The 15151-nt window shown below is 43.3% G+C and overlaps 1 protein-coding gene across 1 annotated transcript; it reads right to left on the bottom strand.

Moving 5' to 3' along the window:
• Positions 1–1925: 1925 nt before the first annotated feature.
• On the bottom strand, positions 1926–14820 carry LOC121477848 (beta-defensin 119). The gene is made up of 2 exons (XM_041732380.1): positions 14766–14820; positions 1926–2119 (listed from the first exon to the last, which is right to left on the bottom strand). The coding sequence occupies exons 1-2, from the start codon at positions 14818–14820 to the stop codon at positions 1926–1928; spliced, it is 249 nt and encodes an 82-aa protein (XP_041588314.1).
• Between the last annotated feature and the right edge of the window lie 331 nt (positions 14821–15151).

The raw sequence follows: 15151 nt of genomic DNA, 5'->3' as shown, positions 1-15151 counted from the left end.
CCCAGGTGTCCTGAAGGGGTTTTTTTTTTTTTATTTTAAATTAATGATTTTTTAAAAGATTTTACTTATTTATTCATGAGAGATACAGAGAGAGAGGCAGAAACATAGGCAGAGGAAGATGATTTTAAATATTCTCAATGAGAAGGTTCATCTGGGTTCTTAGACCATTACTCTTCCAGAAACAGAGGTCAGAGCTGCCAGTTTTGTCCAGATCATAAGGTTTGTTGTTATGGGCAACAGCATAGAAGGAAGTAAGAGAAGAGAATTGTCAAAGGAGGAGACTGATAGAGTCTGAAGCTAAAATGCTGAAATGATTGTTTTCTTTTTATTCCTCTCTTTTATTTAAGAGAGCCATGCTGATCATACATAGGCTCATTAAGCAGAATAAAGTGCTGAACTTATACAGCATTTGGGGGGAATGATCCTGGGGGAGTGGTGTTGGTTACAGATGCAGAAATGGGTTGATGACAACTTACAAGTGTTGACCCTGAAGTAAACCCAACTCTAACTGATCTTCAAACTATAATGCTCTCACTGACGATTTGGCTTCCAGAGGTGTGTTCACTGAAACAAATTGTCACTGATGGATGAGAAAGGTTTCAAACCTCTCAAGGTGTTTACTTTCTAACGTGGCTATAGAACCTTTATCCTAGGGATATGGAGGGTTTTGATTCTCAGAGGACAAGAGAGATTCCAGAGGAATGCAAGGAAGCAAACGACAGCAGAGGAGCTCCAAAAGTAATGGAGGAGGAACAGCCCAGAAGTTGGGAGGAAAACAAAGAGTGAAATCATAGAAACCAACCAAGTTCCTGCTTCTAGGGAGACAATGAATTCCACGTGGAAATGCTACCAAGAGGCAGAGTGGGATGCAAGTTGAGCAACATCCATGAACCTTTCAAAAAGGAGGTGCGACAATGAGCTTGGCCAGAGCCAGTTCAATAGAACAAGAAACACAAAAACCAATTGTAATGAGTTGAGGAGAAACAGCAGATAGAGAAAGGTAATCAGCAAATGTAGCTCCTCTCCTTTTGACAAAATTTGAAACTTAAGGTGGAGAAAAAAATGAGATATTAGTGGAGGTAAGACATAATAAGCACAATGAGAATTTGACCTTAAAAAGCTAGCATTGGGGATCCCTGGGTGGCGCAGCGGTCTGGCGCCTGCCTTTGGCCCAGGGCTCGATCCTGGAGACCCCGGATCGAATCCCACGTCGGGCTCCCGGTGCATGGAGCCTGCTTCTCCCTCTGCCTGTGTCTCTGGCTCTGTCTCTGCCTGTGTCTCTGGCTCTGTCTCTTCTTCTATCTCTCAAGAATAAATAAATAAAATCTTTTTAAAAAAATAAATAAATAAATAAAAAGCTAGCATTGGTTGTAAATGGGGGCACAAGCCTCCTAGATTTTCAAGAATTAAAAGTCCTTAACAGAATCATGGAAAAGAACAATAGCATCTAATGTTCAAATTCCTTCCTTAATAATCACCAAACAGACCTCTAGCCTCACAACCTTGAAACCTTGACAGGACAATGTATTTACCTTATAACCGCTGGTTAGGAGGTTCTTCTGTAAATTAAGACACATTTGTCTACAAGACCTCCACCCACTGCCCTGTGCATCCATCCCACTAGCCCAGGGCCCCCTCTGAGCCTGACATAGAACAGACAAAGTCATGGCTCAGCCCAGACTCTTCAACTCTCCCTCGGTGGTCTCAGGACATTCTCTCCCATCTCCCGTGGTTTGTCTAGATTCCCTACAGTTTTCTAGCCTTCTCTCCTGTAGGGCTGGATCCAGAATGGGATGGATATCTCACCATACAAAACTCAGTCTCTCACCATGTTTTCCAATGGATGAAAGACAGACAAGGGTAGCAGATGCATGAATTTTAATAAGGGGTCTTGACAGCAGGTTGAAGATGGTGATCACCAGCACTCAAGATATTTTTGGCCAGCGGTTCTGTTGACTCCAATCATCTTTCTCCTCTCTGCCAGAAATACTTATCCTCATGTAGGACTGGAGGCAGCATGGCTGATAATTTAGGCAGTAGAGGTAGGGCTGTTCAGTCTTTCTGCAAGAGGGTCTACAGATTCCGGTGTTTCCCATGCATCGAAGGATGTGATGTCTGCCTGGCCGAGACAAACAAACAAAATGCAAATAGTTAATTTCCACTCAACACCAACCTAGATGTGAGGCATCAAGGAACATAGTCAAAACAATGATAGAGATGCCACTGCACACCTATTAGGATGACCAAAATCTGGAACACTGACAACACCAAATGCTGGCAAGGATGTGGAGCAACAGAAATTCTAACATGCTGCTGGTGGCAGTGAGAAATGATGCAGCCACTTTGGAAGACAGCTGGTCAGTTTCTTATAAAACTCAACTTATGCTTACCACACAATCTGGTCGTTGTGTTTCTTAGTGTTTACCCAAAGAACTTGAAAACTTATGTCTACACAAAGATCTGCACATGAGCTGCTTCATGCAGACAGTTTGAAAATAAAGTTCCAGAGAAACAAAAGCTATTTTAGGAGGATAATGGAATTCCAGCACATCTAAAGGGCAGATGACCTCCTGTATAGAGCTTGTGTGATGCATCCTGGACGATGCTCACAGTTGATGGAACAGCATATGCCATATATCAGCTAGCTGTGGCTCCACTTCCCAAGAAGCAGGAGTGACTTCAGTTTATTATCTCAGCAGGATCAGTTTCATGTAGCTCTCTATGGACCACTAATCAATAAATTACTGAGTGCTTCTTTGGAGATCAATATTTATTGACTTATACTATACTAACTGCCACGAATAAAGCAGTCTTTACCATGAAAAAAAAGAGCTATACATGATGTTTGTAGTAGCTTTATTCACAACTGCCAAAATTTGTAAACAACCAAGGTGCCCTTCAGTAGGTGAGTGGATAAATAAACTGTGGCACATCCAGACAAGAGAATATGATTCAGTGCTAAAAAGAAATGAACTACCAAGTCATGAACAGACTTGGAGGAATCTTAAATGGCTATCACTGAGCGAAAGAACCCAATCTGTGAGGACTACATATTGTGTGGTTCCGACGATATGACATTTTGGAAAAGGCAGAACTATGGGGACAATAGAAAGATCAGTGTTGCTAGGGGTTGGGGTAGGAGACAGATGAATAGATAGAACACAGAGGATTTGGAAGGCAGTGAGATTACTCCATATGATCCTCTATTGATAAATTCATGTTTTTACGCGTTTGTCCAAACCCAGAGAATGTACAACACCAAGAGTGAACCCTAAGGTAAAACGTGGACTTTAATGATGTGTCAGTGTAGGCTCATCAGTTGGACAAATATACCACTCTGTGGGGGAATATTGATAATAAGGAAGACTGCGCATGAGTGGGAGCAGAGGGTGTGTGGGAAATCTCTGTACCTTCTTCTTGATTTTGAAGTGAACCTAAAATCAGTCTAAAAACATAAAGTCTTAAAAAAAAAAAAAGAAAGAAAGAAAGCCCTGGGCACTCAGGTGGCTCAGTTGGTTAAGTGTCTACCTTCCACTCAGGCCATGATCTTGGGGTCCTGGGATCAAGCCCCACGTCGGGCTCCTTGCTTACCAGGTAGTCTGCTTCTCCCTCTGTGCTCTCTCTCACTCTCTCACTCTCTCTCTTTAAATAAAGAATCCCTTAAAAAACAAATAAAGCTGTTATGTTATGTTACGTTATGTTATGTTATGTTATGTTATGTTATAAACATTCATCTACAAGGTTTCAAAACTAAATTTTCACTTCCCTGGAATGAATGCCCAGGAGTGATTTGCTAGGTAACATGGTCAGTGTATATTTAGCTTTTAAAAAAGGAAACTACAGGGCACCCCGGATGGCTCAGCAGTTTAGCGCCGCCTTCAGCCCAGCCCCGGGCGGTGATCCTGGAGACCAGGGATGGAATCCCATGTCAGGCTCCCTGCATGGAGCCTGCTTCTCCCTCTGCCAGTGTCTCTGCCCCCACTCCTCTCTCTCTTTCTCTGTGTCTCTCATGAATAAATAAATAAAATCTTTAAAAAATAAAAAAGTAAAAAAAAAAATAAAACAAAAAGGAAACTACAGAACTATTTCCCAGAGTTTAACCACTTCACACTCACCAGCAACGTGTAAAAGATCCAGTTTCTCAGCATCATTGCCAGCATTTGATATTGCCACTATTTTTAATTTTAGCTTTCCAACTAGTTATGTAGTGGAATATCATGTGGTCTTAATGCACGTATCCCTAATGGCTAATGATGTTGAGCATCTTTTGGTGTGCTTATTTGCTTATGTGCTTATTTCTGTATATCCTCTTCAGTGGAATGTCTTTCCTTCTAGTTTGATTGGTTTTTACTGTTGAGTTTTGAGAGTTATTTCTATATTCTCGATACATGTCCTTTGTCAGATATGTGGCTTGCAAATATTTCTTCCACTCTGCAATGTCTTTCCATCTATCCTTTCCACAGGCCTTCTTGCAGAGTGAACATTTTAAATTTTGATTAAGTCCAATTTATTGATTTTTTCTTTTGTGAATTGTGTTTTCTTATATAAGAACTTTTCACCCTATCCCTAGGTCTGAAAGATTTCTCCTATATTTTTTGAGAAGTTTTATATTTTTATATCTTATGCTTAAATCTATGATCCATTTTCAGTAAATTTCATATGTGAGGCTGAGATTGGGGTTCTTTCTTTCTTTCTTTCTTTCTTTCTTTCTTTCTTTCTTTCTTTTGCTCCAGCACTATTTTTTTTTAAATGGCATCTTTCTCCCACTGAATCGCTTTTGCACATTTTGAAAAATCAGTTGTACATATGTGCGACTAATTCTGATTTTCTATTCTGTTCCATTGACCCATATGACTATCTCTCTACCAATACCTCAGAGTCTTGATTATCTTAGCTATATAGGCCTTGAAATCTGGTAGAATGCTTCCTCTGACTTTGTTCTTATTCTTTAAACTTGTTTTAGCTATTCTCATTGTTTTGCCAATTTCTCTATAAGCAAGATATAGAGAAAATAATCTTATCTGTATCTACAAATGATGTTGCTGGGATTTTGATAGAAATTGTGTTAAGAATGTCTCAATTTGAGGAGAATTAGCATCTTTGCTTGTTGAATTTTTTTTGAAGATTTTGTTTATTTAAGAAAGCAAGTGAGAGTAGAAGAGAGAGAGAGAAAGAGAGAGAGAGAGAAAGAGCAGGAACAGAGGGAGGGGCAGAGGGAAAGGGAGAAACAGACTCCACAGTGAGCAGGGAGCCAGATGTGGGGATCAGAATGTGGGGCTCAATCCTAGGACCCTGAGATCATAACCTGATCTGAAAACAAACACTTAACTGATTGAGCCACCCAGTTGCTCCTGCTTGTTGAATCTTACAATCTATAAAAATGATATGTCTCTTCATTTATTTATATCTTTGATTTCTTTTATCAACATTCTGTAGTTCTCAGCTTACAATTGCTACACGTGTTTTATTAGATATACATGTAAGCATTTATATTTTTTGGAGTGATTGTGAATGGTACTGTATTTTTCATTTGAATGTTCACATGTTCGATGATAGTATATAGAAATGTAATAAATTTTTTATGTTTATCTTGTATCCTGTGGCCTTACTGAATTGAATTATTAGTTCTTGATTTTTTTGTAAATTCCTAGGGATTTTCTACAGAAACCATTATCACATCTGCAAATGGGCAGATTTCTTTCTTTCTTTCTAACCCATATGCCTTTTTTTTAAAAAAGATTTTATTTATTTATTCATGAGAGACACAGAGGGAGAGAGGTAGAGACACAGGCAGAGGGAGAAGCAGGCTCCACGCAGGGAGCCCAACATGGGACTCAATCCTGGGTCTCCAGGATCACGCCCTAGGCTGAAGGTGGCGCCAAACTGCTGAGCCACTGGGGCTGCCTTTATTTCTTCCTTGCTCGAATGCATTGGCTAGAACTACTCAGATTTAAAAGGAATGAACTTTTTTAAAGATTAAAAAAAAATTGATCCACACAACTTGGATGAATCTCAAGAGCATAGTGCTGACTTTAAAAAGGCCAATCTTAAAAGATTACATATGATTCCACTTATATAACACTTTTTAAATGATAGAAATTAGAGAGATAAGAAATGGATTAGCAGTTGCCAAAGGTTAAGGATAGTGGCAGAGAGTGGAGGCAGGAAGAGAGTCTGTGCTGCTATAAAGGAGGAGGAGAAACGAGGTGTCTGGGGGGCTCACTTGATTAAGCAGCCAGGTCATGATCTCATGGGCTGTGGGATGGAGCCTAGCATTGGGCTCCCCGCTCAGTGGGCGTGGGGGTTGGGGCTGCTCAAAGATTCTTTCCCTCTGTCCCTTCCTCCACTGGCTCTCTCACTCACTAAAAGAATTAAATAAATCTTAAAAAGGGGCGGAGCAGGGGAGGAGGAGACTAGTAGAGGGAAGATCTTTATGCTGATAGAATAGCTCTGTATCTTGATCACAGTGGTGATTACACAACTCTACACTTGCAATAAAATATCATAGAAATCTGCACACCCATTGCAGCAGTATCAGTTTCCTGGTTTGTATATTGTACCATATATAGTTCCGTATAATATAATCTTTGGTGGGGAGAAAACTGCATGAAAGGTACATGGACCTCTCTGTGTACTATCTTTGCAACTTCCTAAAAATCAACAATTATTTCAAAATAAAAAGTTAAAATAAAAAATTGATAAGGGTGTGAAGAAAAGGGAACCCTTGTGCATTGTTGGTGGGAATATAGAATTGGTGCAGCCACAAGAGAAAACAATATTTTCCTCGAAACATTACAAATAGAATTAGTGTATGATCTAGCAATCCCTCTTCTGGGTATATACCCAAAGGAAAGGAAAACAGACTCTCAAAAAGATACCTGTACTCCTACGTCTACCGCAGCAGTATGCACAGTAGCAAACCTATGAAAACAATCCAAGTGTCTGTCAACAGATGAATGGCTAAAGATGATGTGGTATAAATATATAATGGAATATTATTCAGCCTTGAGAAAGAAGGAAATTCTCCATTTGCAACAGCATGGATGGAACTCGAGGGAATTATGTTAAGTGAAATAAGCCAGAAAGAGACAAATACTGCATGGTATCATTATACGTTTAATCTAAAAAAAAAAAAAAAAGTCTAACCCCTAGAAACAGGGAGTGGAAAAGTGAATGCCCAGAGGTAGAGTGGGGGAAATAGGGAGAGGTTGGTTAAATGGTACAGTCAGCTATGAGATGAATAAGGTCTGAGGATATAACGTACAACATGGTGAGCATAGTTGATAACACTATATTGTATAATCGACATTTTCTAAGAGACTACAACTTAAATATTCTCTCACACACAAAAAAAGATAAATTTGTGAGGCAATGGATGTGGGGAATTAACTAGATGGGGGAATCTTTTGCAATCAAATCACCAAGATGTACAATTTAAATATCCTATATGTTTACATGCTAATTATATCTCAATAAAGCTGAAATAAATTAGAACACAAAAAATAACCTAAGGAACTATGGAGTGGTTAAATGAACAGGAAATGAAGTCAAGAAATTTCAAGTTCAAATCCTAGCTCCTGCTTTACGTGCTGGGTAACCTTTAGCAAATTTCTTCACTTCCTGCTTCCACCCTTTCCTCATCTACAGAGTGTAGCCTATAATAGTCCCTCACATTTAGAGCTGTGTTAATAGCTTAATAAATAAATGGTGGGGTGCCTGGATGGCGCAGTCAGTTAAATGTTCAACTCTTGACTTCTGCTCTGGTCACAATCTCAGAGTCATGGGATCAAGCCCACATGTTGCTCTGCATTCAGCAGGGAGTCTGCTTGAGATTGTCCCTCTCCCTCTGCCCTCCCCGCTGCTCACTCATGTTCTCTGTCTTTCTCTCTCTCAAGTAAATAAATAATTCTTTTTAAAAATAGCTTAATTGGGATCCCTGGGTGGCTCAGCAGTTTAGTGCCGCCTTCAGCCCAGGGCATGATCCTGGAGTCCCAGGTCGAGTCCTACGTTGGGCTCCCTGCATGGAGCCTGCTTCTCCCTCTGCCTGTGTCTCTGCCTCTGTGTGTGTATGTGTGTGTGTGTGTGTGTGTGTGTGTCTCATGAATGAATAAATAAAATCTTTAAAAAAATAGTTTAATAAACGGAAAGCAATTACAGACTGGCACATAGTACTAAATAAATGTATTCATTATTACATAAAGGTCCTCTCTGAAGGACCCATTTCTGCCTATGCTATAACGATGAATGATTAGATCAGGAATACACTCATGAAATCAGACAGACATTTAGACATTAGTCCCTCAGTGGTAACCAGAGATTTTTTTTTTTTTTTGGAGGCTGTGTACACATAGAAACCAAAGACACAGTTCCTAGTCTACAGTAAGCATTCAGTAAATTAATATTACTATTCTTCCCCCTTGGGACTAAGGTCTCTGAAACAGGAATGATCCTTTGACTGGAAAGAAAAATAAAAATAATGACCATTACCATTTGCAAAGCACCCACTGCAAGTCTTGTGATTTATGGTAAGTTGTTAAATGTTTACTATAACCTTCTGAAGTAGACATCTCTATTTTTCCTTCTTGCATTGTAGAATGGAGGCTCAGAGCAACCGTGTTCTGGCAAAGGCCCTGTAACTGTTGGAGACAGAAGGAGGCCTCAGACTCCACTCAGTATGGCTCCAAGCCCATACTCTTTTGGAGGTGCAGCGCCACCTTCTCCACATTCTGAGACATGGCTGGGAAATGTTGGTACCTCCCTGAAAGTAACAGCTGGAGCCCTGGCCAGCTATTATCTTCAAAGTCAAGCCCAAACTTCAGAACCTGGAATGCATGGGCCTCTCCTTCATTCAACAACAGTTACCAGCACCCAGTCTTTGCCAGGCCTTGAACTTGGTGGTAGGCACATTGGGTCCTTTGTGTCCAAATGGGCTTAATACAAAGCCTAATGTGCACACACACACACACACACACACAGCCTAATCCCTTGTATTAAGTAACAAGGATCTACTCCATTTAATTTTTTTTTTTAATTTTTATTTATTTATGATAGTCACACAGAGAGAGAGAGAGGCAGAGACACAGGCAGAGGGAGAAGCAGGCTCCATGCACCGGGAGCCCGATGTGGGATTCGATCCCGGGTCTCCAGGATTGCACCCTGGGCCAAAGGCAGGCGCCAAACTGCTGCGCCACCCAGGGATCCCTACTCCATTTAATTTTGACCAGAGAAGCCTTACAAGACACCCTTTCTGTCACATCCCCCAGAGATAAGATCTTTTTCCATCTTTCCTGAGAAGAAGGGCCCTTGTGAGATTAGCATCCGAAAGAGGGGTGTACATGGTGTACATCTGAGAAGGTGGATCAGATGGGCCAGCTGGCTTCAACTTTTACCCCTGGAAAGAGACTGTGGCACCCAAGAAAGGGCTTCAAAACTTTTGTCAGGGGCTTTGCAGCTCCTAACTCCTGGCCTCCTGTCGGCTCCATGTCACTCTGTGCCACCACTCAGTGTATCATCCACATCTCTATCACGTCCCTTCCATGTCCCCTCTGGCCCCCCACCAGAAACCAGAGAAACTGTTTAGGAATCCCAGCACTGTCTCAAATCTATTTATGAATGTAGGTGATGGTGCCTCCTTGGGGCTCATTTTCTCACCTGTGAAACAGAAAGACAAGGGAAAATTGCCCAGATCAGAGATTCTCACATTATGAGGGTATGAGGAAAGAAAGAAGTTTGGCAGGGGACTGGGCGGGGGGGGGGGGGGGGGGCGGGGGGGGGGGGGCGGGGCGTGGAGCTTTATCTCCCAAGGGAATAGTTTCAGGGAATTTTCAAAATTTCACATGCCCAGACTCCAACTGCAGAGACTCAGACCCAGGTTAATTAAGCACAGGTTAAAAACTTCACATGGCTCGAGGATGAGTTCCAAGCCTATTTATCACCTTCCCATCCTATCACTTTCCAGAGTTGTCTCTATGTGCATGTGTAATGAATTACGAGTGAATTTGATGGGGGCGTGATGGCTGTGTGTGGAGACATTAACACCAGGCCCCAGTATTGGCCACCCTTCGACTCTCCCCAGACCACCTCCCACTCTGAAATCTATTATGTCTTCTGAGAGCAAACTAACTGGTGAATAATGAGAACCAACTTGAGCAAGCCCCCAGAGCTGCTCTGCATCCTTTCTAACACTGCCAGCCAGACCCATATATATACATGTTTTTGATACCACAGCTCTCTGATGCCTCTTACCCAGGAAGGAACCCATCTTGTCCTGAAGCTGACATCACCTGGCATGCAGATATAAATAAGATGATGCCTCAATTGCTGAGGATTTCCACCCAGTCTGTATGTGTTTGAGGGGATTGATGAGAAGTGAGCAGGGACGAACATAATTCTATGATAATGTGACGTGTCAGCCCTGCTTAAGGGTGACACTTTGTGAAGCCAATCAGAACTTACTGTGAACCCCTGCTCTATCTTACCGTTGTGTGACCTTGGCCAATTATACCAGTTGTCTAGGTCCCAGTTTCTTCTTCAGTAAGATAGGGATAATCAGAGGGCTTTGGCGGGAATGGAATGATTTCAGGCCCCTAAACACCAAGCACAGTGCCTGACACATAAGGAGTGACAATGGGAACTATTATTAGAGCTATTATTATTATTATTATTATTATTATTATTAAGAAATTGTGAGACAGGGATCCCTGGGTGGTGCAGTGGTTTGGCGCCTGCCTCTGGCCCAGGGCGCGATCCTGGAGACCCGGGATCGAATCCCACGTCGGGCTCCCAGTGCATGGAGCCCTCTTCTCCCTCTGCCTATGTCTCTGCCTCTCTCTCTCTCTCTGTGTGACTATCATAAATAAATTTTTAAAATTAAAAAAAAAAAGAAATAGTGAGACAACTCAGAGAGGGAGACAGACCATAAGAAACTCTTAACTCTAAGAAACAAACTGAGGGTCACTGAAGGGGAGGATGGGGAAAGTGAGTGATGGGCACTTACAAGGGTACGTGATGTGATGAGCACTGGGTATTATGCACAACTGATGAATTATTGAACTCTACAACTGAAACTAATGATGTACGCTATGTTGGCTGATTGAATTTAAATTTAAAAAAAGGAATAGTGAACCAGAGCTTATGGAAGGCTTTCATGGGTAGGGACATCAACTGTACTTTGAAGGTGAGAAGGAATTCATCACAGAGATCACCCTGGTGGTGAGGACAAGGTGGAGGGGAACCATGAGCAAAGGCAAGGTTGTAGAGGGTTGGTCTGTGGGCAGTGGTCATGGGAAACGAAGCTGGGCTACCAAGGCCATTATACCCAACCCTGGGCAGGAAGGGGCAAAAGAAGCTATCTAAGCAGGAGAGTAGCATGGTAAGATGAATTTTCTAGAAAGAATCCCTCTGATTATAGACACCAATGTAAAGAAAATCTGGAGGCAGAGAAGCCAGTGAGGAAATAGTTTGGGTGGTCTCCTCCAGGACCTTGGGGCCCAGGTAGCTCTGTTGTGCAGATCGAGAGTCTCTCCAGATCACATAGGTGTTAAGAATGTGAAAGCATAGGTGAAGCAGACCCTGCCTCTGAAGAGAGCCTCGAGATGTGTTGTAAGCCAGAGCACGATCCAAACTCCAGACACAACCCTACCGTGGGTCCTGGGACAGGAATGCAAATGGAGGCTCATTTATCATATGTCTGCATACTTGACAGCTATGAAGCAAGCTAATGAGTGGGGTAAATAAAGTCTGTCCCATGGCCCTTCTTCCTAATGACCTGAAAGAGCAGATTTGAATTTATAATTCTTGGATTCTTCAGAGTTCTATGCAAAAATGAATGTCCTGGGCATGAGAGGAGCTGGCTCAGCCCACAGTCCAGCTTTCTTCTCTCATCCTCAACTCTTCCCCACACTGTGAGGACTCTCTCATGCAAGACATGGATACTCCATCCTGAACAGCCAAGCTGGCCCCCTGCCTCTGCAAACAGGAGCACCCCTTCGCTCAGGTGCACACACAGTGGGCCCCATCTTCCAGGGGTGGAACTAGAGAAAGTCCACGTGGTCCCTGAAAGCAAGCACAAGTATTCTCTGGACAGGGCTTCCAGGGCCAGCTCCTCAAAGCATGGTCTTGGAAGGAGAAGAAGGCATAGTCTCTGCATGGATATATCCCACTCACTCCCATTGATTCCTAACCCTGCGGGGAGGGGCTTAATCCAGAGGATGCCCTAACTAGGACCAGGGCCAGAGAAAGAGGCATCTCTCTTCCCAGAGTCTAAAGGCAGAAATATTGAATTGAGAACAAATTATCTCCATGGATCAGAGTGAACTCCTTCTATCCATCTCCGTCATGCACCCTGCTTTACGGAACACTCCTGGTCTCTGGCCTCTGAACTGCAGAGAACACGGTTCCGGGGTGAACAATCATGTTGGATAAATGGGGTCCAGAGAACAGGATTTGAGATAACAAAGCAAAGAAGATATCCAGGTCCTCTAGATTCCCGATCAAATGTTCCCCATGGCTTAGTCTCCTCCCAAGATAAATTCTTAGTTCAAATGAGACAGGCTTCTGTGTCTCTCAGAGTCTAACACAGCTGGAAGGCACACAGCATGTATTCCTTAAATGCTTGGAGAAATCAATGAGCGATGATAGCAACAGCTAACATTTATTAGGGCTTACAATGTCCTGGGCACTGCAAGCTCCATTCTCTCCTTTCCCACTTCCCCCAATCCTGAGATAGATTCTAGGGTTCCAAAATCACAGCTGGGGAATCTGGAGTGTGGAGAGGGGTATGAACAGAGTCTGACAGCGGTAAGTGGCAGAGCTGGGGTGACTGAAGATCTAAATCCAGGAGAGAACAGAAGAAGTGAACGGTGGATGTACTCATCTATAAATGGGTAAGTTCACATGTTTTATCTTTTTTTAGCACTTGGAAACCTTGTGATCCTTGGAGTTGTGGGATCAAAAGCCATCTCAGCCAACTTTCTTAGACACCCAAGGATTTGGGCTCTACTCGGTCCCTGTCCACCCCTAGCCTTTTCACCCCCAAGCTGGAACAAATCTCCCGCCCAAGGGCTCTCCTCCTCTCTTGGTGTCAGCTGTGTGTTTCAGGCTCTTGGCTTCCCCAGGTGTGCTTCTCAGTCCACTCCAGTAGCCTTTCCTGCAGCTGATAGATGAGGAACTACCTTCAAGACTGTCACCATGACCTCCATTGCAATGTCTCTCTGTTACCTCTTAACCTCCATCCTGCCATCCCACCCACCCAGCCTCACCCCCACCCTCAATCTGTTTGGAGCATCGTTCCTCATGATTGATGAACACAAGAAACAGCTTGATGAGTTTTAATGGACTGTGGGAGCCAAGGAACCTGGAAACAAAGCCATTTCTATCTACCATGTACATTTCTGTTCTGTTTACTGTCAGGTCTGGGCTTACGTTTCACAGGTTTGGGTGTGCGAGGAACGGTCCCGGGTTCTATTCTTTCAACCGTCATTGGCTGGACCGTTAAGTAGCGACTAGGGACACAGCACCTTTTACGATTTTCGCAGCGTACGACACTGTCTTCATCACTTTTGCACACCAACCGGCATTTTCCATTCATCCAACACTCTTCTGTTGGGCACAGGAACAACCAGTAAGCAGATAGATGTTAGTATTCCTCAAATGGCAAGGTGAGAGGGGCCAGAGGAGGAACAGGGAAGGGGAGAAGAGGAGACAGCTGTGTAAGTAACAGTGAACACAGTCCCAGGAAAGGGGAGGAGTGATCTTGAGAGAGGAGGGAATTGGGACAACTATTCCAACCTTGGAAACTCCAAGGCTTTTAGGAAAGCCTTTTTCAGACATCCCACCCTCTGTCTTCCTATCCTCCAACCTGCTACTCCTAACTTTGGGATCAGGTAATGCCGATGAAGATCCCCCCCCCCCAATGGAGCTTAGGAAGAATGGGAACGGACAATAAACACCTGTAATATTAGGGGATGGAGGGGATTCACCCACACTTCAACAGATCCAACTCTTTATCAATAGCCTAACCCCGACTTAAGCCCACCTGGGTCCAGCCACAACCCAACCTCCAATCCACTTAACCATATTCATCCAATTCAAACTAAAACCCCATCCAATCTTAAGTAGAACTCCCAACTTTACCCAGCTTAATGCCCCTTGAGCCTGAATTCCAAGCCAAACCCAAATTTAATCAAGTCACCAACCTAGATCCTGAGCAGCAGTCATCAGACACCCTGTACTATTTAGTACCAACTCCCAGCTTCAGCCCAAGCTCCAATCTACCCCCCAGCACCATCCTCCACTCAATCCAAAAATCCCATCACCTCCCCCTCCCCAACCCACCCCAAACCATCATAGGAGCCCAACACCTTATCTCCGACTCACCCTAATTTTCCCCCTGCCACTTCAACCCCAAGGTCTTTCTCCCCATCAGAGCTCATGCCTAGCCTCTCTAATCTTAATGCTCTCTTAATCTTAATCTTAGAGCCCCCAACAAGTCCCCTAATCTGCACCCAACTTGTCACCCCTAAATCTTCTCCCACGATCCCACCAGAAAACCACCCTGCTCTTAAGTGTCAGGTGCTCCAAAGAGCTACCATCCCACCACCTCGGCAAAAAAGAATCAAAGAGATGTGGATGTGAGCTGATCAGGAGAAAACCTCCGAAAGCTTCATAAAATGAGGAAAAAGTTTCATGCTGCCTACAGGAGAGAGAAGAGGAAAGCAAGAAGTTCATGACCAAGATCCCAGACACTTGAGAGAGATCCAAGTTACCTGATATCACTGGTTCCATGGCCAGAAGGATGACAAGAAAGAGGAAAAACTTCATGGCTGGCAGGTCACAGGAGAAGGAGGTCGCTGTGCTGCAGGGGATGGATATTGAGTTCTCTGCGACAGTGATGAGCCTCGCTTTTATTGGCAGGCTTGTGGGCAGTGAATTATAGCAGGAGAGGATTTACATGATATCAGCCAGGCTGAAGGACAGTGTGTAGCAGATGTCATAGCAAAGCACAAGATGAGAATGTGGGAAACTGGCCAGCACCCGTGCCAAGAGTGGCTTGCTTTCCTGGTGAGGATATAGATTAAGGCCCCTTGGCCTTTTAAGACTCACAAAAGGATTAATTAATACATAAATATTTATTTGGGAGTATCTGGGTGGC

Source organism: Vulpes lagopus, chromosome 18 (genome assembly GCF_018345385.1).
Source record: "Vulpes lagopus strain Blue_001 chromosome 18, ASM1834538v1, whole genome shotgun sequence".
In the NCBI taxonomy this organism is placed as follows: Eukaryota; Metazoa; Chordata; class Mammalia; order Carnivora; family Canidae; genus Vulpes; species Vulpes lagopus.
This window is presented reverse-complemented; position numbering and strand designations above follow the sequence as displayed.

Bases quoted from the DNA above. Each gene is read 5' to 3' on its own strand.
- LOC121477848 (XM_041732380.1), bottom strand. From the start codon at position 14,820: ATGAAGTTTTTCCTCTTTCTTGTCATCCTTCTGGCCATGGAACCAGTG. The intron at 2,120-14,765 runs GTAACTTGGATC...TGTCTCGGCCAG, and splicing joins CATGGAACCAGTGATATCAG to GCAGACATCACATCCTTCGA.